This window comes from Perognathus longimembris, chromosome 2 (genome assembly GCF_023159225.1).
Source record: "Perognathus longimembris pacificus isolate PPM17 chromosome 2, ASM2315922v1, whole genome shotgun sequence".
NCBI lineage: Eukaryota > Metazoa > Chordata > Mammalia > Rodentia > Heteromyidae > Perognathus > Perognathus longimembris.
In genome coordinates this window covers 45,474,302-45,500,583 of record NC_063162.1, presented here as the reverse complement: position 1 = coordinate 45,500,583, position 26,282 = coordinate 45,474,302, and the positions used below count along the sequence as shown (strand labels likewise).

Genomic DNA, 26,282 nt, shown 5'->3' with positions numbered 1-26,282 from the left:
CACACGGAAGACGGACAGGTGACCTCCACCCTCTATGCTGCTCTCCTTTTCCAGTCGCCATCAGAGGCTGGAGTCTATTTAAAACATTCTCTTAGAAGGAGAGCAATTCCACTGGCTAGAGTCGTGTGTGTGTGTGTGCACACGTGCACAGGCGTGCACACACACACGCAGGCAGTCCTGAGACTTGAACTCAGAGCCTAGGCACTGTCCCTGAGTTTTCTTGCTCAAGGCTGCTGCTCTGCCACTTGAACCACAGCTCCATTTCCAGCTCCATTTTGGTGGTCAGTTGAAGAGAAGCATTTCATAAGACTTTTCTGCCTGGGGTGGCTTCAAATTGTGATCCTCAGACCTCTGTCTCCTGAGTAGCTAGGGTTACAAGCCTGAGCCTGTAAGGGCAGCGCCCAGCAAGGGCAGTCGCTTTAATCAACTTTCCCCTGAAGAGCTCAGAGGAAATATCCTGTGCCAATGAAGTCCTCGGGTCTCACCTGGCCACAGCCACACCAGACCGGCCATCCCCATGGGGACAGAGGCCTGCCTGTCCTGAGAGGCAGCAGCAAGGGTTAGGCCTGAGGAATGTTTGGGACGAGATGGAGTGATCGTTTCTGAGGGCCACTGGCAAGGGTAGAATTATCTCTAAATTCAGACCGCTGGGTAAAGATGACATTTGACCCCACCAGAGGTTCCAGGCGCACATCCTGCCTCGATCGCAGGACTGTGATTTGAGACAATGACCCATCTGCCTCTGAAGACCCTAGGTTCCTTAAAACAATCCCAAGCTAGCTCTGCCTAGGGAGGAGGCAGCCAGCCCAGCCACCTCCTGTGCATAAAAATAGTGCCGCTGTTTTTAAATGGCCTGTCAGGCCAGGCTGTCATTAGCTGCGGTGAAGCTGGGCCTCATCCATTGGCATTGGGACTGGGCCTCAAAATAGAAGAGGGAGCTAGGAGAGGTCAGGACCCTGGGCACTTAAGGTCTCTCATGCCTCTGTCTGCCTGGCATGGGTGCTGGTCTGACATTGCCAATGTGACTCGGGAAGTCCTGCTGGTTTTCTGGGCCACCATGAAGAAGGCCCACGGAGGCGGGACTGGGAGCCTCCTCAGCTTACCTGTACCATAGAAGCCAGCGCATGCCCAGGGCCTACTGCACACCACAGCCACACTGAGTGTGTCCCATCTGATAGGAGGGGCACATCCTATCCTCTCCAAACAGTCCTGTGAGTGACATGAGATGTCTATCAAGGTTGTCACTGCCCAAAGACACGGGGCTGTGCTGGGAAGTGGATTCCAGTAGCCAAGCTCTTCCTCTGCCCTAGTATCCTTTCACCACTATCCACCTACCCACCCTGCCTCAGAGCTGCCTTTGTGCCTTCACCCACCCCGCTCCTTCTGCCCAAACTACACTTCTTCTCTGGCCTGGCCAGATTCAGCTTACCCCTCCCCGCAAAAACTAGGACAGGACCCACCTGCCTGCTCTGAGCCCTCCAGCCCCCAGCCTCACGCTCCTGAGCCTTGTCTGCTCTTAGTCTCAAGTTGTGAACATCCCATCTTAAAGAGCTTTTAAGTGCTTTAGTCTGTTTTTTCCTCAAATGCCAGGCCCAGGTCATCACCAGGTTTCCTACTCCCCATGCTCTAATGGCCTTTGTCAGGACTTGGTCTGCAGCAGGCGCTCAATGGCCAATACGTGCTCCCTGCCCAGCTTACCTCCTACCACTTCCAGTAGCCACCTCTAGATGGCATTACCAATGTGGACCCCCAAGCTGCTCCTGCACAAGTGCTCCTGAGGACACTCTTCCGGTCAGGCACCTGGACCTCACCGAATGTGCCCACAGCCCTCTCCACACCTGCACCACATGCCAAGACAGCTTCTGTCTGGCTCCTCCCCCTTCTCAACTCCACACCTATTCAATCGAGAAGCCACAGGCTCCACTTCAAAACACTTCCAGAAGTTGCCCACCCCTCAACCCAGCAACAGCCAGAAGGGCTTCCCCAGCACCACCTCTGCCCCTGCTGTCAGAGACTCCCTACACTTTCCGTCTGTGCCTCTGAGCCTGTACCAGCTACAGAGGCTGCAGTCTGAGCAAACACAAAGTCCTACAGTCCTCCAGCCTCTGACCCTCTCCCCTTCTCCCCACCTCACTCACTGGCTCTGTTCCCCAAACACACAATGGCCCTCAGCCCAGACAGGTCCCTGAGTTTCCAGAGGCATCCTACCTCATTCTGCGCTTGCAAAGCACCAAGGAACTAACCCCACACCCAGGCCTCTGCCTGCCTCGCACCCCACCTTGTTCATCAGAGCCTCTAGGCTGCATGCTGGATTCCAGCTTAGCCTGATGTTGAAGGAACCCCTAGATCTCAACTGTTAACACACACACAACACATGCCCTCATGGCACACATGGAAGACCATTCACATGCACACGCATGTACACTACAGCATGCACTCACACACTCACAGACACGTGTGCCCATGACATTTGCTCTCGTGGAAGCACACACACCCCCACACACTCCACTCTGGCAGCAGTACCAACTCAGCTCCATTCTGGGCTGGCATGCAGTGCACGAGGAAGCATGGCTTCCTCCCTCTTCGTCTTGGGTGACAGCTCACAGCATTCCAGGCCTTCTCTACAGGCTTGCGCCCAGCCCTGGAGACATTACCCACCAGAATGAGGCCTCTCAGGAAATGCCACACCCTAGTCCTAAGAAAGGCCAAGAAGGAGCCACCCAGGGCTCAGGGCCAGAGCTGTGTCACTTTCTCTTTTTCCTGAACAGCCTCTGTACCCAGCCTCACTGAGCTGACCTCGCCAGCCTCCCAGCAGCTCCTGTTTGCAGGGCCAACTCTACACCAACTCCAGCAGGCACACAGTAGGCAACCCATGGGTTTCTCACTAACCCTTGTCTTTCTGTGGCCACAAATTGCCCCTTGAATCCTGGCTGACACTATGAAGAAGAAGTATAGGTTGAGGCGTCTGAAGTCAGGATCTGGTCCTGCTTCCAGCCATTTCTTCCCTAGTAAAATAGATCTAGTAAGACCTGCCCAGGCCTCTGCAGACCAGAAGAGATAAGTTCTTAGAAAAAAAGGAGCTGGGTATGATTGCGCACACCTGTAATCCCAACTACTTAGGAGAAGACAAGAGGATCTCAGTTCCAGGCCAGCCCTAGCAAAGTTAGTGAGAGACGCTGTCTGAAAAACATAAAATAAAAAGGCTAAAGGGTGTGGCTTAGAGGCCCTGGGTTCAATTCCTAGTACCACCAAACAAACAAACAAAAAACAAGGGGAGAAAATTCAAGAAAACCATTGCTCAGGCTAAAGCATCCATTGTGTAAATCAACACCAGGTTACTTCCTGACAGGGCTCCCTTCACCTCAGCTTTGCCTCGGACTCTTTCTAGAAGGGAGACAAGAGACCCACAGGCTGTTTTAGAGAACACGGAGAATGAACATGCCAGCCAAAGCCAAGCAAATGTGGTGCTGGCATTAATGACCCTAGCAGGGTTCCTCCAAGAACCCTGACCTTGGATTCCATCGCAAATATTTTCCCTTTCCAAGCCCAACAAGAAACAACTAATTCACCAGATGGTGTCACCCTGTGGGCTGGCAGACCTCCTGGATTCTCCTCAGCCTGGGCCTGGCCCTCTGCTTTCCACCCCTACCTCATCAAATGGCTCTGTTCAAAAGGGTTTTCATTCTCTTTGCTAGTTGCTATATAGCTCTTCTCTTTCCCTGAGCTCTCTGGCCCCCCCCACCACCACACACACACACAAGTGACCAGGCCCTAACCCAACCTCATGGCCCTGGACCATGGAGTAACGGGGTACCGCATAGGCTGTAGGCAGCTGAAATGGACAGAGGTGAGCGGCCAAGGGTGTCATGGCAGGTTCCATCATCCCAGGGGAAAGGCATGGGCAGGTTTCATGTCCCCACCTCCAGGCTGTCCCCATGATGGCCTCTAGGATAAGCTCCTCCCCTGTGGCCTGGCTCTGTTTTGTCTGGAAACACCTCTGGGTCAGGATCATGGCCTCCAGAACCATGCTTCCAGTGAGCAGGGAAAGGGGAACTGCCTCCTCTGGAGGCAGGGAGGACTGGAGGATGTGGTCTGGGAAACAGGGTCTGGGACTGGCCTTCCTCCTGCCACCCTGCAGCTGTGTGCTGAACAAGCCCAGCTGCTCCTCCCTCCCTCAGACATGAAACCACAGCTGAAGCTGAAGCTGGCCTGGCACCATGCAGTCCTCGGTGAGGACTGAGCCAGGCTAAGGCTAGGAAAGTATGCATTTCCCTAATGTAGGCACTTCATGAACTGATTCTGTGTTTGAAAATGTCGGGACCTGGGGGCCTGGACCCCTGGTCCCAGTGCTGGTAAACAGTGGCCCCCAGATCCCCAAATCCTCCTCCCTACCACCTACTCCAGGCACCTGGTCCTCCCTGGAGACTCCACCCCCATCTGAGTCCAGAGGAACATGCAGTGTCACTGAATCCAACAGCTTTCCCTTGGTTTTTGGACAAGCACTTCACAAACCAAGTCATTCTCAGAAGAGGAGAAAATCAAAGGAAGAAAGCACCTGTCTTTTGGCCCCCCGGCACTTCAGGAGGCCTCTCTGTCTGGAATTAGGTATGAGTCATGCAGAAGGCCTGAGGCATCAACAGATGACCACTCTGAAAATTCCAAATGAAATACGGAATTCAGGCAATGTGCACGGTAAATGCCAGTCACCAAAACAGGTGTCAGGCCCAGTCAGGCCTGAGAGCAGCACACGGCACTGCCTCGCCTGTGCCTGCTTCAGCCAAAGACTCAACAGGAATCTGAGCAACCTTCACACGGGGCGTGGTTGGCAAGATAAGAGGGAAGATGAGGGAGAAAAAAAGGGGAGGGAAGGAGAGGGGAGAATAAAGGAAGAAGGAAAGGGAGGGGAGGGGAGAATTTAACCTAGCTCAGCTTGCTGGGGCCACCTAGTGGCCATACTGGGGAATGACTACATAAGGCCTCTGGTCCGTCCAGGGTGAGATGAGGCAGTGATTCCTTCCTGCCTTTCCACTGTATCCTTGGGAATGGGGTGGGTGGAACCGGTAGGAAAGAGTGAGAGGCCTCACTGGGTCAGCTTCTTCCCTCCCTAGTAACCAGTCCACTCCAGGAAGTCACCCTAAGCAACCGCCTCTAAACAGATCTAACCACGCCACCCTTCAGGCCTTATTACAAACCCATCCAGCATCATCTCTGACAACTTCTGATAAAACTATGCAGCAGAGCAAACCAAATCTACTGCCCCAAAACATACTTTGCCCCTTTCAGCCCCTTGACCTTTGCCTGTGTGACACCACCCCCTCCCGCCTTGGGCATCCAGGACCTCTCACTCTAGATGACCTGTTAGAGGCCAGTTCCAGGGGCCTCTCCCTCTCCACAGGCTTCCCTGTGCTACCATGGGTGTCCAGACACAGGGAGGGCCATACCCGAGTTAGAGTCTAGAGGAAGAACTCACAGAGCCTGGCCAGCGTGGGCTGGTACCACACTGAAAAGAAGGGTTCTTCCTCCCCTCTTAAGTACTCACCCCCACCCCCCATAGAGACAACTGGAAGGCTCAGTTCTCAGCCCTCCCCAGTGCTCTCTGAGCCTCTTGACTCAGTGCTGCCACTTAGTGACAGCAGAGGAAAACTACAGAGAGTGGAACTCAAGCCTCAAAATACTCTAATCCATCTTTTCCTTCTGGGAAGCGCCTTCCCTATCCCCAAATGTGGCAGCCTCTAAGTCTCTGAGCTCCTCTCCCAGACCTCTGATCTTGGACACAGTCTGGCCCCAGATGTTCTATTTGCCTCCAACCAAGGAGCGCACCCTTGCCCCATCCACAGCCCAACCCATGAGCAAAGGCTAAGCTAAGGCAATTCCAGATCTATGTGGACCTGGCTGCAGGCTAAGCACAGGGATGACTGGGCCAGCTTATAGGGACCACAGGCTGAGCTATGTTGCGACCCTAACCAACAGTGAAGAAGAACATCAAGTTGGCATACATTGCCTCTCTTGGCTCTATGGATGCTGCCCTACCCCGACCCCACTCCAGCACCCCTTCTAGCCTGGAACCAACCAACAGAAAAGCAAGAGTAGGCAGGCTGGGGTGCTCCTCACCAAGCAAGACCCACCCTGGGCCAGGCACTGGTAGCTCAGAACTATAATTCTAGCTACGCAGGAGGCTGAGATCTGAGGATCAAGGTTCAAAGCCAGCCAGGGCAGGAAAGTATAACACTCGTACCAGCAATGAACCATCAAAAAAAGCAGGAAGTAGAGCTATGGCTCAATGGTAGAAGGCCAGCCTTGAGCAAAAACATCTCAGGGACAATGCCCAGGGAGAAGAGAGCCAACTATGACAACGGGGAGTGCCAGGAAACCGAACCCTCACGTTTTCTATATGAATTCTAAACTGTTATGGAAAGCTCTTTCTGTAACTTTTGAGTTATTCAGTACTGGCTTTTAATAGAATAGATCAAGATAAGTACATGTAGAAGCCAGAGCCCATTGCAGGGCAGCATTGGAATTAAATTCTGAACTGTGTCCCGCTGTCCCGGGCTCAGCCCCTCAGCTGACTCCTGCCCAGGAACAACTAGAGAGTTGTCACCTGGCCCCACAGGGGTCTCAGGGGCTCCTCCTAACTGGCCCGGACATTACATGGTCTCAGGGTCACCACAGAGGTCAAACTCTCTTGCTCCTCCCACCCCCCCCACCCCCCGCACAAGCCCACATGCACAAAACCAGGTGTGTGGGTGGGGGCTCAGGGCTGGGGTTTTTCCATTTCCAGGGGAGCATGCACTTGTGAAGGTGGCAATGTTTCCACGTGCTGAGAAGGGGCCCCTGGGACCTGTCACACATGCCACCACCTGGGCTGCGCACGTGGGGAAGTCCAGTGAGCCGGGCAGTCTCACCTGGCGGTAGGTACAGATGATAATCTCCCGCAGGTGGTAGTGCATGGGTGTCATGGTCTCGCTGACAGTGTCCAGTGCTGCATCTACTTCCTTCTTCACGCGGTACCCATCAGGCAGCAGCTGGACCACCTTCATCACCACCTGTGGCCAGAGGAGCGATGAGCAGCCGGACAGACACTCTCCCCCCACATACTGTGTCACAGGAACAAACACTCTGACCTGAGGCCCAGACCTGATCACAGAGACTTGCTTGCCTTCTCCTTAGGTTGGGGGGTGGGGGGAGTGGGCATTAAGTGCCATACCACCAAGCTTTTCTATTTCCCTTCCACTTACCCCACTTTACCCCAGCAACACTGATTCTGGTATCCACCCCTGCCCCCAAATATCTAAAAGGCAGGGGCTCAGCAAGGCGAGGTGACACATACTTATACACTGGAGGCTGAGGCAAGAGTTCATGTGTTTGAAGCCAGCCTGAGACTCATAGTGAGACTAATAAGTCTCAGAAGAAGGGAAAAAAAAAGTGGCAGGAGGGCAAGGACTCAAATGGGAATTTCCTACCCATGTTCACAGAAGCATGATTGAGAGGAAGCTTTCTGGGCCAAGAAAATGTGGTGTGTATATGCAATGGAATGTGACTCAGGCTTACAGAGGGAGGGCGTTCAGACACATGCTACGATATGCATGAGATTGAAGATACCGAACGAGGTAAAATAAGTCAGCCACAAGAGGCTGTGGATTACAGCTGTGGGAGCTACCATCAGTAGCCAAACCCAGAGACAGAGCGTAGACAGGCGACTGCCAGGGACTGGGAAGAGAGCAGAAAGGGGTTTCTGTTTCATAGCTACAGAGTTTCTTATTTGCAAGAGGCTACAGTTAGACGGTGGTGATTATTATACAAAATAAGTATATCTAATGCCATGGAACTATACACTGAAGAACAGCTACAAGAGTCCATTTTCTGTTGAGTACATTTTTTAGTAAGAAAAGAAAAAGAAGCTGGGTGTTGGTAACTCGTGCCTGTAACCCTAGCTACTCGAGAAGCTTAGATCTGAGGATGGCAGTTCAAAGCTAGCCTGGGCAGAAAACATCAGAAATTCTTATCTCCAATTAACCAGTCAAAAGCTAGAAATAGAGGCGTGGCTCAGGAAAGGGAGCCATTTCTCCATTCCACCCCTGAATGGAAAAAGCACGAGCAGAAGGCTTTGAGTTCAAACCCCAGTGCTGGCATACATACACTGTGTGTGTGTGTGTGTGTGTGTGTGTGTGTAAGATGAAAAGAATCAGAATCAGCCAGAAGAAGGAAGAACATGTGCAAAAGCCCAGAGGTGCACAAGCCTGGCGGGTCGGAGCTTCTGTGTGAGGTCAGGACAGTACAGGTGCCAGGGTTGGGGCAGCTGACCATGGTGTCCACCACCAGGCAGCCACGTGCCAAACCCAGAAGGTGCCACTTCCTCGTAGGGGGTCTGAGATGGCACATGACAAAGCAGCCAGTGCAGGATGCATGGTGACTGAATCCGCAGTGTCAGTGACTGTCCATCCAGCAGTCTGTCTCAGGCCAGGAAGTGGGCAGGACAGCCTAAGCTAGGACCCCATGCAAAGATGCCAACCACAGCTGGCTCACAGGTGCCTGGAGGGTGGTCATCAACTTGACCCAGATAAGTGGCAGGGACAGGAAGTAAGGGGCCCCAGGACCCCATCTCCTAAAAGCCATCTGCCAGGGCCCCAGGGCCAAGCTGCCCCTCCCTAAGCTACCAGCAGGACTCTTCATGCTGCTCCCCCACAGTGTGCCCCAGGGACCCTGGGAGTCCACTCACCTGAAACTCGCCCTTGGTAAATTTAGCATCAGGCACGCTCACGAGCTCTTCCTCACCCACCTCGGGGCAGCCCTGAGCGAGGAAAGCTATTGAGGCAGGAGTGTCTGTCCCCCCCTCCCCCAGGCACACCTTCCACACGTCAACAGCCCCTGCAGAGGCCCAATGCCCACTCCTGCCGGGCAGACCCCATCCTCACAGGAGGCCACAGATACCTGGATATGCCAGAGGGCCAGCACAGCCACCACCATGGCAGTCGTGGTCCGGCCCTGGCCACTGAGGCAGCTGAACACAAAACCAGTGCCCGGGTCCTTGGCGAGGGCAGCCCTCAAGGCCTCCAGCAGCCGGTCAAAGTCCTGGAGGATGAGGCCGTGGGATGAGTTGTAGGGTACCACCTAGCTGTCCTAGCTCCTGGTGTGGACCTTTCTAAACAACCACTCCAACAGCTGAACTCCTGTCAGAAACTGCTAGGCTCACAAACACCTCCCCACCCCACCCCACCCCACACTCACCCTGGGGTACCCAGGAGACCACATGCACATGAACCTTGGTGCACAGCTATAACTATTCCTATTCTAGGACCATGAGCCGAACATGTGTACAAGCATAGCACACACAGGCCTTGAGGGCCCATCTCAGGACACATACATGTGTTTGCTGTATTCCTGCAGACTTGAGCTCTAGCCAGCCCAGATCTCTAATGCGAGAAGTCCTGAGCTCAGATGCACTGCAGAGCATGGCCTCCAGGGGGCAGCACACCACAGGCAGCAACTGGACCGGCCCAGCCAAGAGCCCAGCAGGACAGGCTGAACAGGGCATATAGAACCTAGCATCCACAAGCACACAGCTACCCCCAAACAATACATGCTGGTGGCACACACAGCACTCTGATGTGTCCAGACAGCTGCAAACACACATCTACCACAGGAAAACTGCTTCAATCTCCTCACAACCCTAACCCCATAGCTCCATAAAGACCATTCTACACTCAACAGACATCACAGAATCCACAAGAACCCACATTCCACAGGGCCACCACCTTCCAATGCACAGGCACACCCTGTAACACACAGTGCATACACATGTGTTCACACTTTGTCCGTATCTCTCTGATACATGCACCCATCACACACACACACACACACACACACACACACACACACACACACCCGCAATACATAAAACACACATACTCCATATACTCCCCTTCAACACACACAAGTCTGTATACACATACCCGACAACACCTGTGTGGACACACACTCACACAAAGGGTCAGGAAGGCCCGCATCTGAAAACTTTGTGAAACAATTCCCCAACAACACAGCGGAGCAGGCTGCCATTCCCTTCCCCAAGCCCAATCCAGAGGGGAGGTAGGAGATGGGGGGGGGGGGTGGTTCCTGTCCCTCCAGAGACTTCAGCCTCTCACCTCCTCTCGGGGGGCACAGAAATCTGGCACGGGGATGCGGTGGTAAGTGAGGCCAGGACAGGCCCCACGGTGCTGACTGAAGACCTCCTGCATGGTGAAGCACGTCTGGACCCTGGGGCCAGCTGGGCCCTTCAGGGCAGGGCCAGGCTGGCTCAGATGGGCCTTTAGCTGCATCTCCAGGGCCTGGGCAAGGGCAGGACATAGGACAGAGGCCACTGAGGCAGCCTCCAGGTCAGCCCTGAGAGATCAAAGCCTGTTGGGGCCATGATCTGTCCAGGCTTCCTAGCCCACCTCTCCCCCCTCCTCTCTCCAGGCTCAAGTCAGAACCACCCAAGGAAGGTAAGAAGAACAATGGAGTAGGAGTCCTGAATCAGCTCCTCCTTGAGACCACCCATCAGGACCTCAGATCCCCCCACATCAGACCTGTGGGACCCTCTGAGCCCCCCATCACCTCCTGGAAGGTCTCTAAGGCAGGGGTATTCACACAGGGCAGGAAGCCTCACCTCTAACTGGTCAGAAGTCATGGGAGGCCCGGGCTGCTGCAGGCTGTGGGTGTGGCCGTCATACTCTAGCATGACCTCCTCCCTCAGGTTGATCCACACCACCTGCTGCAGCTTTCTCTTGGCATCCATCAGGTAGACTAGGATGCTGCCCAGCGCCTAGGGGACAGAGGGGCCTTCAGAAACAAGGCCAGTCGTCTCCCTGCCCCACACTCGGAATCCAGTCCAGGGGCAGGCACCTTGGCACTGGGCTGGGCCATGCCATAGATGGGCATTCGAGGAACACGACGGAAGTTGGCTACGTTCATCTCTCTGAGGGTGCTGAGCGCATCTGGGGAGACGAGATCATCCGCCTTCTGTTGGGAGAGCACAGAGCTTGAGACCCACAGCAGCCTACAGCCACAGAGGGTTCAGAACCTGCCCAAGGTTGTGGGGGGTGGCAATGGAGGGAGGAAGCAGCCTTCTACAGTGTACAGGGCCCTGCTGCACACTTGGCACCCCAGAGAGAACACCAAGGACGAACCCTTCCCCACCCTCCAGAGGAGGCTGAAGCTCGGAGATGAAAAGCCAGAAGCCAAGATTCTCCTGACTCTGCCAAAGTCCTGGGTTTGGAAGCTACAGGTGCTTCCTAGGGCCAGCAGCCCACAGGAACCTCCCCTGCCATGCCCAGCCAATAGGAAGGGCCAATCACACTCACCAGGGAGCCCTTGGCCATGAGATCCCCAGGAGTCACAGAACCTGCGGAGCTCAGAGTCACTGGCAGGCGATACAGCTCAGGGTGGGCACACAGCCAGCGGCTGAAACTGAGGGCAAAGGCCAGGGGGTACTGCGGCCCAAGGTCAAGAGAGATGGGTTATTCAGGGGTGTGGCACCAACACAAACTCTCCCTACCCACCCTGCAAAAGGGGAGCCCCAAGAAATATCAACATGGCCCAGGGCAGGAAGGAGGAGGAGGTGAGTGAAGACCAGGCTAAGGGCACAGGGTCTGGGGCTCAGTGGAGAGCAGTGGGGCCTGCTTGGCCCCTTCCATCTGGGTCCCTTCTTGCCTCTCACAACTCAGCCCCAGCAGCCTTCCTTAGGGACCAGCACATACACACATCCCCACCATTCCCCAACTCCATGGGGACCCTCCTGAGAGGAAGTGGGGTTTCCACTTCTCCCCCAGCCTCACCTGCTCATGGAGATAGTAGTTAAACAGAATCAGATAGAAGTACCGCTCCAGGCTCTGCAGTGCCCTCTGCCGGACACTGTGCTGACCACCACTTCCCTGACAAATGCACAGGAAGGAGGGGCAAGAGTGCACATTTGGCTAAAAGTTTACAGAGGGCTTCTCAGGCCACCCCTCCCCATGCCTAGAAGGGTAAGAGTTAAGCCCAGGAAATCCCATAAGCCAGCACCTCCTCCCCATTCCACTTTGCGACATAAATCTAGAAGTGCATCCAAGCATCTAGCTTTGTTCCATCAGCTGCTCTCTGACACAGGGAGAATGCTGGTGACTGGTGGCCATACCAGGCACTGTGGCTCTGGTGAAGGGGCCACCTCCCCAAATAGACACCCAGTCTAGGGGATGGGGGCTCAGGAAGCTGGTCCCTCCTCATTTTGCTCCTGACTTTTGGCATCCTTAAGTCTTGTCCTGTGCCCTGTGCGTTGAGGAAACAATTGTGCAAACTCCTTCCCTGTTTTAAGGGAGGCCCTGTATAAACCAGGAACCCCTCACTGAAAAACAAGACACCCTCACAATGCTGCTAACAGACCCCTCATTAGCCCTCATTTACGAGAGGAAAAGGAAATTCAGAGAAATGAGATGGCTTCCTCCAAATCACACAGCTGAAGGCAAATAGGTAGGGCCTCCTTAGTCCTAACCCAGCCCAGTATCCTCTGGGCTATGGGCAGTCAGGAAGAGCCCCATGGGTCTCCCCCAACCCCTGTGTCTCTGCGTTCTCCTGCCATCTCCCTACCCTTGGGAGGATAAGTGATATTTGAATCAGCCTAAAAAAAGGCCAATGCCCTTGGATGCAGTTCAAGCCCATCTTTGGGGTTCTCCAGTGGGGGTCAGCCAGCTCTTTCTGTAAGGGCCAGGCAGGAAACACACAGGGTGTGCAGGCATGGTCTCAGCCACAACTCTTCAACCCTGCCATTGCAGCAGGAGAGCAGACAACATGTAAGCCACCAGTAACCCTGGTGCGATGGAACCTGGTAGAGATAGGTGGCAGAGGTCGTGGGGCCCTGAGCTGTGCCTGGTTGGCCCCTGATACACATTGCGGGGGGGGGGGGATAAAGGGGAAAATAATTTAGACTAGGGGAAAGTCTTTATTATACAAAGAGCTTCATGTTCATGAAGCTGCCCAAGGCAAAAAAATATTTACACTTGATAACCCATCCATGTTCAGTAAACCACAGCAGGTGGCATTCCAGGTACATGAACTTGGGGCTGGCTGTGTTCTACCTGCCTGAGCTGGTTTCAAATGAGATCCTCAGATCACAGCCTCCTATGTACCTAGGATTACACAGGCACACGCCACCTTTTATCTTCACAAGTAGGCTTTTGAGTATAGGCAGCAAAGCTGCCTAACCTAGGAACCCTGAGGGATCTGGGAAGTATCTGAATCCAGCAGCCCCCGCCAGCAGCACATCCATCCATCCTGTTTATTCTGCAGCCAGGGACCCAGTCAGGCAAAGTAAATTTCCCCTCTCCCATGTCTTTCCAGACCCAACACCCCTACTTTTCCTCCCTCCACAACTGGAGAGGCGGCAGCCAGAAGCCAGTCTGAAAGAAGCCAGTCTCGGGTCTAGCCAGGTCAAGGCAGGGTTCAGTTGAGGGGGGACACAGGCTCTCACACCAGCCTCCAGCCTCACCTGCACAGGGTTCTCTGGCCCGACACCTTCCAACTTCCTATGGCTTTCCAGGACCACTTCCTTTAGGTCATGCAACTCTGAACAGGCAGCAATGGCTCTGTCCACCTGGGGCCAGGGGCCAAGGCAATGAGAAAGAGAACAAGGTCAGGAATGGCAGATGATGAGACATCCCCCCACCCTCCACCCCCCCGCCCCACTGCCCCTAGCAGAAGCGGAAACCATTCCCTCCATGGTCTCTGCCTGGCTCCTCACCCGGCCCCTCTCTCACCTCCTCCACCATCTTCCATCCCTGCGGCACAGTGCGGAGGAGGCTGTGGATGACCTGGAACTGCTCCATGGGCAGCTTGGTCTGTGGGGGGGCAGCGCTGACGAGGTAGGGGGTCAGTAGCATAATCAGGGTTCCCAAGGCCTCTGGGAAGTCACACTGCCCACTCTTTCCCACCCTTAGGGCCACAAGGAAGTACCAGACTGCACTCCTTCTAAATACTGGAACAGCAAGAGGTGCTTCTGCCTGGGGAAATTGAGGCCCAGCAGGCCCCAGAGGCCCCTTCTTCAGTTCTGGTTCAGGGGTCCTTGGGTGTGTCCCCATCTTCAGGAAGCCCCGCCTCCCCCTTTCCAAGTACTCAGAGCTCTGAGGATTGCTGGGGCCCAGGCCACTCACTCTGGCTGAAAGCTGGCGCCACCTTGGTGAAACAACAGGAGGGTACCTAGAGCCATGCCCAGGTTAGTCCTGCCCACACCTGACTGGCAGCTGAAGAGGAGGGCAGGGGGAGGCCCAGAGGCATCTCGGAGCCTCAGCAGGCTGGGGGTCTCCTAGGGAAAAGATCGTGAATGACATCAGACAACAGCAGGCAACAGAAACCCTGAGTGTGAGGACTAAGTCAGGAGGGAGCTCATCACACCAATGTACTGTGTGCAGAGAGCTGGTGGGGAGAGGGGTGCAATGGGGGGGGGGAATCAAATCGACCACTCAGCCTCGTCCTCATATGTCAAACTCACAGTACAAGCTCTTGGGAGCTCAAGCCCTGCCCTGCCCTGACTCCGAGGAGCTCAGTGAGCAGGAATGGGAGGCGAGCATGTGCAGTGTACAGGAGACAGGAGACAGCTACTCAGAAGTCTGCAGGCCTGCTCTGAACACCCCACTCCCACGTGACACAACAGGGGTGAAGAAAGAAGGACAGACAGAGCTCAGGAGTCACTGGCTAAAGTGTCTGAGTCAAGAACCACCAGCTCCAACAGAAGTGAGGAACTGAAGGTCTGGTCTGGAGACAGAAGGTAGATGTCTCTAAGACCACAATGCAAATTCCCAGCCAAGCCATGGCCACAAGCAGCCTGTCCTCCAGTGCTAAGTGTTCTCTGATCCCTGGAGGGTGTGCAAGTACACACCCCCACACAGACACAGACACAGACACGCCGGCACACCGAGATGTGTGCACATGCCACAAAGGGACACACACACAGAGCATGAATGAGGCTCTCTTATGAGGACAGCCGGAGGCTACGCCTACCCCAGGTGTCTCCATGGAGACCAATCCCAAAGCACCTGCCCCATACAGTGCCACACTGACTCTGCCCCCACTTACCCGGAGGACACTGACAAAGGCATCAAGCTGGGCTTCCAGGGGGGCCCCTTGCTCTGCAAGGGGCAAGCGGTGGTACCTGCCAGGGAGGGGGGGGCAGGGACAGAGCATCAGGCAGGCTCCCTCCTTCTCTCAGGCCCCAACCTGAGCCCCATTCCCAAGCGCAGCTGGGAAAGGTCCCCACTACGGGGCAGATGGGTGCCGGGAATGTGGCCCAGCCTGCAGCTGGAAGGCCAGCTGTGGGTACCTATATGTGGGCTGCAGAAAGAGCGGTCGCTTGTACACCTCCTCAGTCACATGCACGTCGTCCTCACCCCGGATGACCACTGCATGGGGCTCCCCTCGGAGGTTGTCTGTGTTGTGGTACACAAGATACGTGTTCTCACTCAGCTGGGCAAAGTCGTGGATCTAGAATGAGGTCAGGGAACCATGAGCTGACCTCCCAAGCCCTCCCTGACCATCACCACTGCGATGACCTCTGGTGACCAGACCACACACAAAGCGACAAACAGCCTTATTTTCCTGCAAGAGGGTACCGCATGGCTAGAGGCCCTCTCCATGCCCTTCCTGGGAGTCATGGAGGTGTCAGGGAAGTCCCCAGCCCCAGGGCAGCCTAGCTATGCATGGGCTGACAGTGGGGCAGACAGGAGGGCTCTGCCCAGTGGGCAGCAGGAATGTGCTAAGCCACCCAAGTGCCAGGACAGGGTGAGGCTTGAAAGTGGGAAGTGGGAAAGAGGCCTGAAAGGGTGGCAGGGAGGGGATGGTCCCCAGCAAGGCCTCAGGGACTGCCCACAGTATCTGGACCACTGTGACCCCATATTCCATTCACATACCTTGGTAGCTGCTCAGCTACCAGAGACCCTGTCAAGCCTCGGTGTTATATAAAAGGAAATAGTAGGACAGGGAACTCTCAGAGACAGACAGACATGAGGCCCCACAAAGTGACTCCCTAGGGCTCAATAACAGAGAAGCAGCCAAGCTTCGGCCTCAGGCCTCTCAGTCCAGGTCTCTTCTCACCTGCCAGATCCCTTTCTAATTGCAGGTGCTAAGCACTGAGAGCGAAGTGGGGGCAGGGGGCTGGAGGTGGTGAGAGACAGGAGGACAAAGACAAGGAATCCTTCCTCTGGCTAGAGCAAGCAAGCCTAGCATCTAGCCACTTGCCCAATTGGGGCACAATGCAAGGTGTGTGGCCAGTAAGTCAGGTGGGCAGGCCCAGGTAGAGGGAGAATGTGCAGAGCTGGACTGAGGGCTGAGGCCTCAGCTCAGCTTCCCAAGGTCCAACTGTGGAGAAGGGCCCACACACACTCCACTGGCCCTCACCTCCTTCCGGATGGCCAGCTCCAAGCTCTCCACCTGGACCCCAGGCCCCAGGCCCCGGAGGTTCTCGTGAAGGCTCTGCTTGTCTCGAGGTGTGTAGGCCACAAAGTCCCCATCAGCACGGAGGAACAGCACAGGCTCCTCCCTCACACAGAAGATGATACACTCCTGCCAGAAGGGAAGCCAAACCATCATCACCCAGCATGGACACCTGCTCCCTGCATGACCTCTGGGCCTCGGCCTCAGCATCTCTACCCTCCTCAGGGGCCCAGCACCTGCCCTAGCCTGCAACCGCAATCCTACCCAAGAAATGAAGCTCAGCCCAAATGCCTCCTCTGTTGACCTGCCCGGTCAGCAAGAACTCCCCAGGGTGCCAATAGGCTTTATCTAAACCTCTAGGGCTAATTCCTGCTCAGTTTCTCATTATCAATGAATGCATCTTTTCTCCCTGGACGGACTTCAAGTTCCCCCTCAGCAGAGCATATGCTGGTCACTTTCACATGCCCTCAAGGCCCAGCACTAAGCCTGGATAAAGCAGGTGCTGGATAAACATCAATTGAAAAAAAAAAAAAAAACAAAGAAGAATGCACCCACCCCCACCACCCTGCAACCAGCTAGATCACTCTAAGGGGCAGATCCCAAGGCCGCACAGCAAGCAAACCCCAGAGAACTCAAGGTCTAGCAGGATCCCCAAGCCTAATCCATTTTGCCTCATGCCCTGGAGCATTGTGACCTTCACCCCTGAGAAGTGCACAGGCCGGTGGACAAGTTCTGTAGGTGCTGGCATCCCCATCTAGGAGGCAGCAAAACCTCAAACCAAGCACCAGTGAATCACATCTGTAATCCTAGGTACTCAAGAGGCTGAGATCTAAGGATCATAGTTCAAAGCCAGACCAGGCAGGAAAGTCTGTCCAGACTCTTATCTCCAATTAACCACTAAAAAAGTAGAAATGGAGCTGTGGTTCAAGTGGTACAAATACTATTCTTGAGCAAAAAAGCCAAAGAAATGCACCTAGTCCCAGAGTTGAAGCTCCAGTACTGGCACCAAAACAAAACAAGCCTGCCTGATTCTGGCAGGCGATAAGAGGGTTTCCAGCAGGCATCGGGGTCTAGCTGCCAGGGTTTAGGTTTTAGCATGAGCTCATGACCTTGAAGCAGTCTCTTATTCTCTCTGGGCCTGTTTCCTCCTCTGTAAAATATGACTAACAGCGCTTTCCTCCTGGGTTGACACAGGATTGAAGTGTCAGCTGTGATGGTTATTTGGCAGTCTCAGGACTGATGGTCTGTTCCCTCTCACCAGACAGGGGAGGTTCTCAGAGTGGGGTGTATAGGGGCTTAGGACCTGGGACTCCATGTCCACACAGAACAATGCAATGATAAACATTCACCAACCACCCCACCCACCCCGGCACACAATGTCTGTCAGAGCCTGGTGTGAACCACCCCACTCCCCACCCCCACCTTCTCCCAGCCAGTCCCCTCCCAGGAACCCCTTTCCCTGCTTTAGGAGCTGGCCTAAGAAGCTGTGTGCTCACCTTGTGTCCATCCTTCTGGAGTTTCTGGAGAACTCGCTTGAACCCTGAGAGGCTAGGCTGCCCCATGCCAAACACAGGAAGTCCACCCCGCACCTGTCGGAAGTTGGGAGCCCCACAGCTCCCTGAAGTGCCCAGCACATCCATCTTCTCAGTGACATCCCGCACCAGGAAGTAGCGGCCCTAGCAGGAGGAGAGCCATGGGGAGTCACCCTTGACCTGGGGACCAGTGACTTCCTCTACAAGCAGGTCTCTGTCCTGGGCTCCAGGGGACAGAGAATTGGAAGAAAAAGAGACATGGTTCTGCCCTCCCTCTCTTGCCTACAGGCTCTAGGGGGTAAATGATGTTCTTAAGAATATCATAGGGGCTTAGAATGTGGCTTAGAGGTAGAGTGCTTGCCTGGTATGCATGAAGCCCTGGGTTCGATTCCTCAGTACCACAAACACAGAAAAAGCCAGAAATGGCCCTATGGTTCAAGCAGAAGAGTGCTAACCTGGAGCAAAAAGCTCGGGGACAGCATCCAGACCCTGATCAGGTTCAATACCCAGGATTGGCAAAACAAAGAATATCATAGGGCTAGAATGTAGCTCAGTGGCAAAGCACTTGCACTAGCAAGTACAATGTCCTAGTTCCAACTCCCAGTACCAAAAAAGAAAAGAGAGAGAGAGAGAGAGAGAGAGAGAGAGAGAGAGAGAGAGAGAAGTTAAAGAAAAGCCATGTCTCCTAGGTAAGAATCAAAGAAAGCTTCGGGGAGGAGGTGGCCTTGGAGCTGAGGCAAGAAGAGGCACTGCAGGGTGAGTATGTTGATAGGGTGGGCATATAGCTTTCTTGAAGGAAGACAGATACCTCTTGCTCCCAAGAGAGAAATGGAGAAGGGTCCCAACAAGGGGTCATATCTAGGGTGCCAGGAATGAACCAAAGGACCTCCTTTCTGAGGATACCAGACAGAGGTGAAAGGAACAAAGCCTACAGAAAAAAAAAAAAAGAGCCAAGTACTGTTGGGGTAGGCAGAAGAGTTGGTTCCTGGGCAAACAGAAGCCCTAATCCTCTCCTGCAGCCCTGGCCTCCAGCAGGCCTCACACCCACCATGCCTGACAGACAGCTTGTACAGCCTAAAGTCCCAGCCAAGCCAGAAGTTCCCAGCCAGCACCTCCTTCAAGTTCACTCATCTCATTGTCCAAACAGGCACCCTATTCTGCACCTCCACTGCTTCCAACTGTTCTAGGCTCTGAGACTACAGCAGTGAATAAAACATATTAAAAGCTGGCCGCGGGTCCTCCAGCAGCTCGGGCGGCGGCGTCCGTCTGGGGGAAGCCTAGTCGCGCGCTCCAGGCCCTCAGCGAACGCGACCCCCGCCCAAGAGGAAGGTCAGCCCGGCGGAGGGGGCGGCGAAGGACGAGCCCAAGAGGAGGTCGGCCCGCTTGTTGGCGAAGCCCGCTCCCGCCAAGGTGGAACCCAAGCCCAAAAAGCCCGCAGGAAAGGATAAAGCTTTGGACAAGAAAGTGCAAACAAAAGGAAAAAGAGGAGCCAAGGGCAAACAGGCCAAGGTGACCAGCCAGGACACGAAAGAAGACTTGCCTGCGGAAAATGGGGAGACCAAGAACGAGGAGAGTGCAGTCTCTGACGAAGCCGAAGAGAAGGAATCCAAGTCTGACTAACCATACAGCAAGTCTTACTGCTGGTCCCTGTCTCCTGTCTTGTACAATCCAGAGGAATATTTTTATCAACTATTTTGTAAATGCAAGTTTTTTAGTAGCTCTAGAAACATTTTTAAAAAGGAGGGAATCCCACCTCATCCCATTTTTTAAGTGTAAATGATTTTTTTTAAGAAGTGAAATCATTTGCTGGTTGTTTATTTTTTGGTACAACCAGAAAACAGTGGGCTATTAAATTATGGGAGGCCTCGGCTGTCTTCGGTCCCGGCTTAACATAACATTCCATAGGTGGGGGGTTAGTTTTCTATCCTGCAATACAAAGCATTAGTAAATGGCAATTTTGGAGTCGCAGTTGTGCATTTCATGTCTTGAATATTTGAAATTCTAGTCCCGTGTTGTTTTCTGGTAGAACTGTTTTCCTGAAGAAAACCACTCCTTGATCCTTCCTGTCAGAACTGTGTGCTCTGTCCCGCTCGTGGTAGCCCCGTTTTCCTAATTGTTACTGTGCTGTGAACGATGGAAAACGTGTGTCGTGCGCGCACTGTGACGTTGTGACGTGGCGTGGTGTGGTGGAAGTTACATAACAGGACCAACATTTGAAATATGGGTACTTGGTTTCCTCTTGAGGAAAATTCTCTTCCAGGTTTAAAGTTGGAATATCACTGGAATACTTTTCAAAACAGTTCATGGCTTTCAACTTTTGGTACGTGTGCTAAGAATTGTGTACAAATGGAAATGTCTGTGTACTGATCCTTTACACGACCAATAAAATTGCAGTTATGAAAAAAAAAACATATTAAAAGCTCTCTTGGGCTTCACTTTCCAAGAGAAATGGGGGTGTAGGAGGGGGATACCTAAACCAGAGAAGCTCTGAAATTCTGAAAGAGCAGCATGGAGACTCCAGCCTGGGCAAGCTGAGGAGGACAGGGGGAGGATGATGGTGTCCTAGGCCCAACATCTGCTCCCCTCTGCTCCCATCTCTGCTCCCCTCTTGTGGAGAAGAAGGAAGGGAGCAGAGGAAGAAGAAGAGGGAGGAGGAAGAGGAGGAAGCAGACTGAAGCCAGGCAGAAAATACAGATAAGAGGAACTGGCCTAGGAAACCAGCAGGTGAAAAGCCCAGAGGGTGGTGGGAAGAATGAGCTTCACTGGCTTTTACAAAGAGCTGAGGCAAAGGAGGAAAAGAAGAAGAGGAGGAAGGATAATAGAGGGCAGGAGGAGGCGGGAAGGCAGCCCTCACCTGTACCAGGTAGTGCTCAGGAGTAGAGTCGGAGAGCCGGCCTAGCTTATAATGGGCCTTGAGCAGCTCATCATGGATCTGGAACTCCTCCTTGCAGTTGTATCTACCAAAGGCAGAGCGGATACCAAGTCAGACAACCTCCACAGTCAAGGTCCCCTCCACACTCAACAGAGTCCACAGAAAGCACCCTCTACTGACGTGGCTACCCATTTGTGGCAGAATCCCCCCAAGAGCTGCTCCCCCCAGAACCCCAGAACTCTAACTGGAAATTAGGCCACTCAGCTGCAGACTATATGTCCAATCATCCCTTGCAGCTATCTGTGGTCATGTGATTATACCCTAGCCAATGTGATGTGAGGAGCAAATTCGAGGCCACCTCCAAAAGAAATGCCTTCGACTTTTGTTGGGGTTCAGCTTTGGCCTTAAGGGGGAAGGGCAGAGGAGAGCGCTCCCCGAGATGCCTCCCTTCCCCCAGCCCTGGGGGAATGCGGAAGCAGGCCACAATTCTCTGGGTCCAGAACCAGAAGAACTGGCTTTGCGACCAGCCCCCCAACTTTCTCGCCAGCCCATGGTGGTGCTATGCAGGTGACGTCAGCTCATGAGGGGGTCTTATGACAAGCTCGCCAGCCTATTGCCAGCTCCTGGTCTATCACCCCTTTTCTCATCACCCCTACTATATCAACTGTTAGCCACTCCCTTATTAAATCAGATTTGCTCTTGAAGCCGTCTCCGAGACTCCGTGTACCTGGCTTCCTTTGTGGGTAAGGAGGGAGGAAAAGGGATCTCGTATGGCCGCATGCACCTTAGGCTAGCCTGTGTCCCTTCACTCCACCTTGGCCACCTGCTGGTCAGGTGCCCAGGGGAGAGGGTGAAAAGGGGAGCACTGATAAGGGAGTAAGCTTAGCATCCCCGCACCGGGGGAGGTAAATCTAGCCCGGCAGACTTTGTCTTCTGCTTTTCTCCTAGCCAAAGTCCAGACCTGATGGCAGCAGTAGAACTGTCATCTCTCTGACTACAAGGCAGAAAGCACAGGTTGATGCCCTGGGGCAAAGTGAGAAGAAGCCTGAATGTCCAACTGAAGAGAAATGACCTGCCTGGATTCCGACCTCTAGTTTGGGATTATTTTGTTATGTAATTCACCACTGGGACTGTACAGAGTAATAATGGCTACAGGGCCAACAGCAGGGCCTGCAGCCTCCTGTGGTAGTTCCGCCCACAAATGTGGAGAATGGACCCCCACCCTTCCCTGGGGAGATTCTGTGGCTCTCCTTCCTCCAAGGACTTGGGTAAGAACTGAATGCACTAAGAAGTGCTCAGCAGAGACAGCATTCACAAACATAATTATGTTACCAGTAGTGGTTCTGACTCCACAGAGGGCCATTTGAAACAAACCCACAAGTGAGAAAGCATGCTTTCTATACAGATGCTAAGCCAGATAAAGGTACAAAGAGCAAAGCAACGGCACTTAGGATACAAAGCCACAGTGCTGATTGTAAACAATATGGTACACAGTAGGGTCCCCTTCACAAAAGAGCTGTTGTTAGTGTAGGGTCATTGGCTTATGCCTGGAGTCCTAGCTACTCAGGAGGCTGAGATCAGGAGGATTACAGGTCAAAGCCAGCCTAGGCAAAAAAAAGTTCATTAGATTCTATCTCCAAAATAACCAGCCTAATGCTGGAGATGTGGCTCAAGTGGTAGAGAACCAGCCAAGCAAGAATGAAGCCCATGAGTTCAAACCCTTGTACTGCTCCTCAAAAACAGAACTGCTTTTAGGAAAGCAGGGACAGATGAGTGGTTTGGAGGGGCACTGTACAAGGAGTCAGGAGACCTGGGCTCTCTCCAGCTCTTCTTTCATGTTACCTTGTAATTCACTCTCTGCCTTACTCAAACTCAGTTTCATAGCTAGACTGGGTATTTGGTTGGGTTTGGTTTTTTTTTTTTTTTTGGGGGGGGGGGTGTCTGTGTGTGTCTGTGTCTCTGTGTCTGTGTGCGTGCATGCACACATGCACCAGTCCTGAGGCTTAAACCCAGGGCTGTCCCTGAGCTTTTATGCCCAAGACTGGCACTCTACCACTTGAGCCATGGTTCCACTTCTGGCTTTTTGGGTGGTTAACTGAAAATAAGAGTCACACAGAGGGGCTGGGAATGTGGCCTAGTGGTAGAGTGCTTCCCTAGCATGCATGAAGCCCTGGGTTTGATTCCTCAGCACCACATAAACAGAAAAAGCCAGAAGTGGGGCTGTGGCTCAAGTGGTAGAGTGCTAGCCTTGAGCAAAAAGAAGCCAGGGACAGTGCTCAGGCCCTGAGTTCAAGCCCCAGGACTGAAAAAAATAAAATAAAAAACCAGTCACACAGACTTTCCTGTCCAGACTGGCTTTGAACTGTGATCCTTGGATCTTGGATTCCTGAGTAGCTAGTATTATAGGAGGAAGCCACCAGTGCCTGGCTCTCTAGATCTATTTGGCAAACCTCTCCTGCCAAGGGCTGGGTTTAAGTATTTAAGTCCTTTATGAGCCACAGCACTCTGCTGAAGCTACTCAATGCTGCCACTGAAGTGCTAGGCAGCCAGACCAAATGGAAGTGAGGGGTGTGGCAGAGTTCAATAAAGCTTAAGGACATAGACAGGTGATAAGCCAGACCTGACCTAAAGGATGCACCATGCCAGTTCCTCTACTGGATGATCATTAAGGTCCCTTCAACCTCAGACATGCCTCAGCCAAGACAGGCTGTGCCCACAGCCAGCTCTAGGCCATACGTCTGCCTCTGGCTAGTGACTTCTCTGAGTCATGCCACCTGGCTATTCTTTTGTTTTGTTTTGTTTTTGCCAGTTGTGGGGCTTGAACTCAGAGCCTGAGCACTGTCCCTGGCTTCTTTCCACTCAAGGCTAGCACTCTACCACTTGAGCCACAGAGCCACTTCTGGATTTTTCTGTTTATGTGGGGCTGAGGAATTGAACCAGGGCTTCATGCATGCTAGGCAAGCACTCTACCACTAAGCCACATTCCTAGCCCCTGGCTATTCTTTTATTATTGCTTCAATTAGTTGTACAAAGGGGTTTCAATTCCACATGTCAGTGCATGAGTACACTACCTGGTTAGTGTTCAGTTATAATGGTAAAGAAAGGAGAGACAGCCTTCAAGGCACTTTTATCATCTCTTAGAACAGAGACATTTATCTGACATCTCTTTCCTCTCCTTATCCGGAGGTTAGTAATCTATCAGAAGGACTTTCCTGCTGGGCAGGCTTGGTCATTCCCACACCACAGGCTTCCTTCCATGCAAAGCCCCGTCTTCTGCCAAACTCCAGTGTGGACTCCATACTTAATTCTTAGCTCTCAGTGTCTCGGTATCTACAGAGGCAAGGACTTACTGTGGGCAGACAGAATAGAAAGCACAGGGCTTCCTAACTCCCCCGGAGACGAGCCCGGTGACCCTCCATCCTATGTTCTCTGGCTCCCAGCACCCACTCCTTTGCCCACACTGCCCCACAGACAGACAAGGTCTCAAGTCCCTTCCTGACCCACCACCTTGGCACACTGCAGTGTGTTCAGGTCTCTCAAAGCATGTTCTGCCTCCCCAGCAAATGTCCCTGAAGGCCCCCCTCAGATGACTTGAGAGAAAAACATCTGAGTTCCATGAAACTCAGTACCTACACTGCCTTTAAAACCATTCAGTCAGTTAAGGAGTGGGGAGGGGGAAACAGTAGAGACCAGGTCTGCGAAACCAAAAACTTCTTGTCAAATGGTATATCCCACAGGTTTGGGTCAGCGACCCTACATTATGCAACTAAACCCAAACAACTACTCAACATATAAAGGTCAAAAACAGACCTCTCAGTGGAGCACAATAGCTCAAAAGCTATGTATGTACGTTCATATAAGACTACTGTTGACATATTGTCTACTGTCGACATTACATTTAAAGCCCTTTGGCGTAGGCCACGTGGCTACTGTATATGTTCTTGGTACACTGTGTATTGTATATATGACTACCTGACCTAGGGAAGGGAAAGAAAAACAGGGTGTAAGACAGCACAAGAAATGTACACACTGCCCTACTATGTAACTGTACCTTGTGCACAACACCTTGTCAAAAAATTTTGTTTAATTAATAAATTATTTTTTTAAAAATTCAGTCAAAAACTTTTCAACCAGGTGCCAATGGCTCATGCCTCTAATTCTAGCTACTCAGGAGGCTTTGAGGCTTTGAGGACATTTGAGGGTTGTGGTTCAAAGCCAGCCCATGCAGCAAAGTTCATGAGACTCTTATCTCCAATTAACCACCCAAAAAGCTGGAAGAGGAGGTATGTCTCAAATAGTAGAAAGCCAGCCTTGAGTGAGTCCCCAAGCTTGGGACAGTGCCCAATCCCAAAGTTCAATCCTCAGTACATAAAAAAAAAAAAATTTAGCGGGGCACCAGTAGCTCATACCTATAATCCTAGCTATTCAGGAGGCTGAGACCTGAGGATCACAGTTCAAAGCCAGCCCAGGCAGGAAAGTCCGTGAAACTCTTATCTCCAATCAACCACCAGAAAACCAGAAATGGGGCTGTGGATCGAAGTGGTAGAGCACTAGAGCCTTGAACAAAAAGAGCTCAAGGGCAGTACCCAGGCCCTGAGATCAAGCCCCACAACCGGAAAATAAAAATAATAAACTTTTTTCAAGGCTAGACATTTGGCTCAAGTGTAAAAATGCCTGCGTAAGCAGGGAGTAGGCCCTGAGTTAAAACTTCATTACTGCCAAAAACAAAAGGTATATTTTCAAAATGTGTGTGTCCCCCCTCCTCCTGTAACCCCCTCCACGTCCTTCTCTATGCACCCCATGGACATGGCAAGCAACCAGGGCTCAGCGATCTGCTGGCTGTGTGGCTCCAGAAAAACTGCTTCTCCGGGCCTCACTGTCTTCACCTACAGAACCACAAGCAACGTGTAAGGTTGTATGCCATTGTACCTCCACCAAAGTCCCTGGGGCCACATCTTCCCTGCCACTCACGTGATCACGACAGGAGCCACCTTGTTGGGGATGATGGACTTGGCCTTGCTGTTGTGCAAGCTCGTGGTGTGGAAGGAGTGGACACTGAGGGAATGCCGGCCATCCATCGTGCCTCCGCCCTGGAGACCCTCAAAGGGGGCACTTGCCGAGACTGTCTGCTGAGCTGTGCTGGCCGTTGTACCCATAGTCCGCTGGCAGCCTCAGGATCCCAGACCTGCGGGTGGGAAAGCATGAAGTGCTGGGAAAGCCACAGAGCTCCCGCAGAGTTGCTCCTCACTCTGGGTCTCAGAATCTCCAGACCCCTGGGTGCCTGCCATGTGCCTGGCCCAACGCAGCCTCTCACTAGGCTCAGGCTCCTTCCCCAGAGCCCCTCTTTCTCTGGAGACTCAAAGAGAATGGCTGACTACCAGACTCATCCACCTTTCCAGAACTTTCTCAAACCACCGCTGACTTCCCTCCCACTACCACTCAGC

General features: G+C 53.1%; 2 protein-coding genes across 5 annotated transcripts in view; one reads left to right on the top strand and one right to left on the bottom strand.

Moving 5' to 3' along the window:
• Window positions 1-26,282, bottom strand: part of Pald1 (phosphatase domain containing paladin 1) — a 57,897-nt gene that overhangs the window by 6,275 nt on the left and 25,340 nt on the right. For all 4 annotated transcript variants that reach the window (XM_048338950.1, XM_048338947.1, XM_048338948.1 and 1 more), the window contains 17 exons: window positions 25,810-26,023; window positions 20,821-20,923; window positions 17,931-18,110; window positions 16,399-16,563; window positions 15,326-15,486; window positions 15,082-15,157; window positions 14,160-14,311; window positions 13,767-13,863; window positions 13,499-13,603; window positions 11,814-11,909; window positions 11,340-11,468; window positions 10,882-10,998; window positions 10,646-10,801; window positions 10,143-10,325; window positions 8,929-9,069; window positions 8,717-8,788; window positions 6,903-7,043 (listed from right to left, as the gene is read on the bottom strand). In XM_048338950.1, the coding sequence (XP_048194907.1) occupies window positions 6,903-7,043; window positions 8,717-8,788; window positions 8,929-9,069; window positions 10,143-10,325; window positions 10,646-10,801; window positions 10,882-10,998; window positions 11,340-11,468; window positions 11,814-11,909; window positions 13,499-13,603; window positions 13,767-13,863; window positions 14,160-14,311; window positions 15,082-15,157; window positions 15,326-15,486; window positions 16,399-16,563; window positions 17,931-18,110; window positions 20,821-20,923; window positions 25,810-25,994 (2,259 nt within the window). In that variant the 5' untranslated portion in view covers window positions 25,995-26,023. The remainder of the gene's footprint in view (window positions 1-6,902; window positions 7,044-8,716; window positions 8,789-8,928; window positions 9,070-10,142; window positions 10,326-10,645; window positions 10,802-10,881; window positions 10,999-11,339; window positions 11,469-11,813; window positions 11,910-13,498; window positions 13,604-13,766; window positions 13,864-14,159; window positions 14,312-15,081; window positions 15,158-15,325; window positions 15,487-16,398; window positions 16,564-17,930; window positions 18,111-20,820; window positions 20,924-25,809; window positions 26,024-26,282) is intronic.
• On the top strand, window positions 19,016-20,046 carry LOC125342176 (non-histone chromosomal protein HMG-14-like). Its single transcript, XM_048334320.1, has 2 exons — window positions 19,016-19,033; window positions 19,269-20,046. The coding sequence occupies exons 1-2, from the start codon at window positions 19,016-19,018 to the stop codon at window positions 19,584-19,586; spliced, it is 336 nt and encodes a 111-aa protein (XP_048190277.1). The 3' UTR covers window positions 19,587-20,046.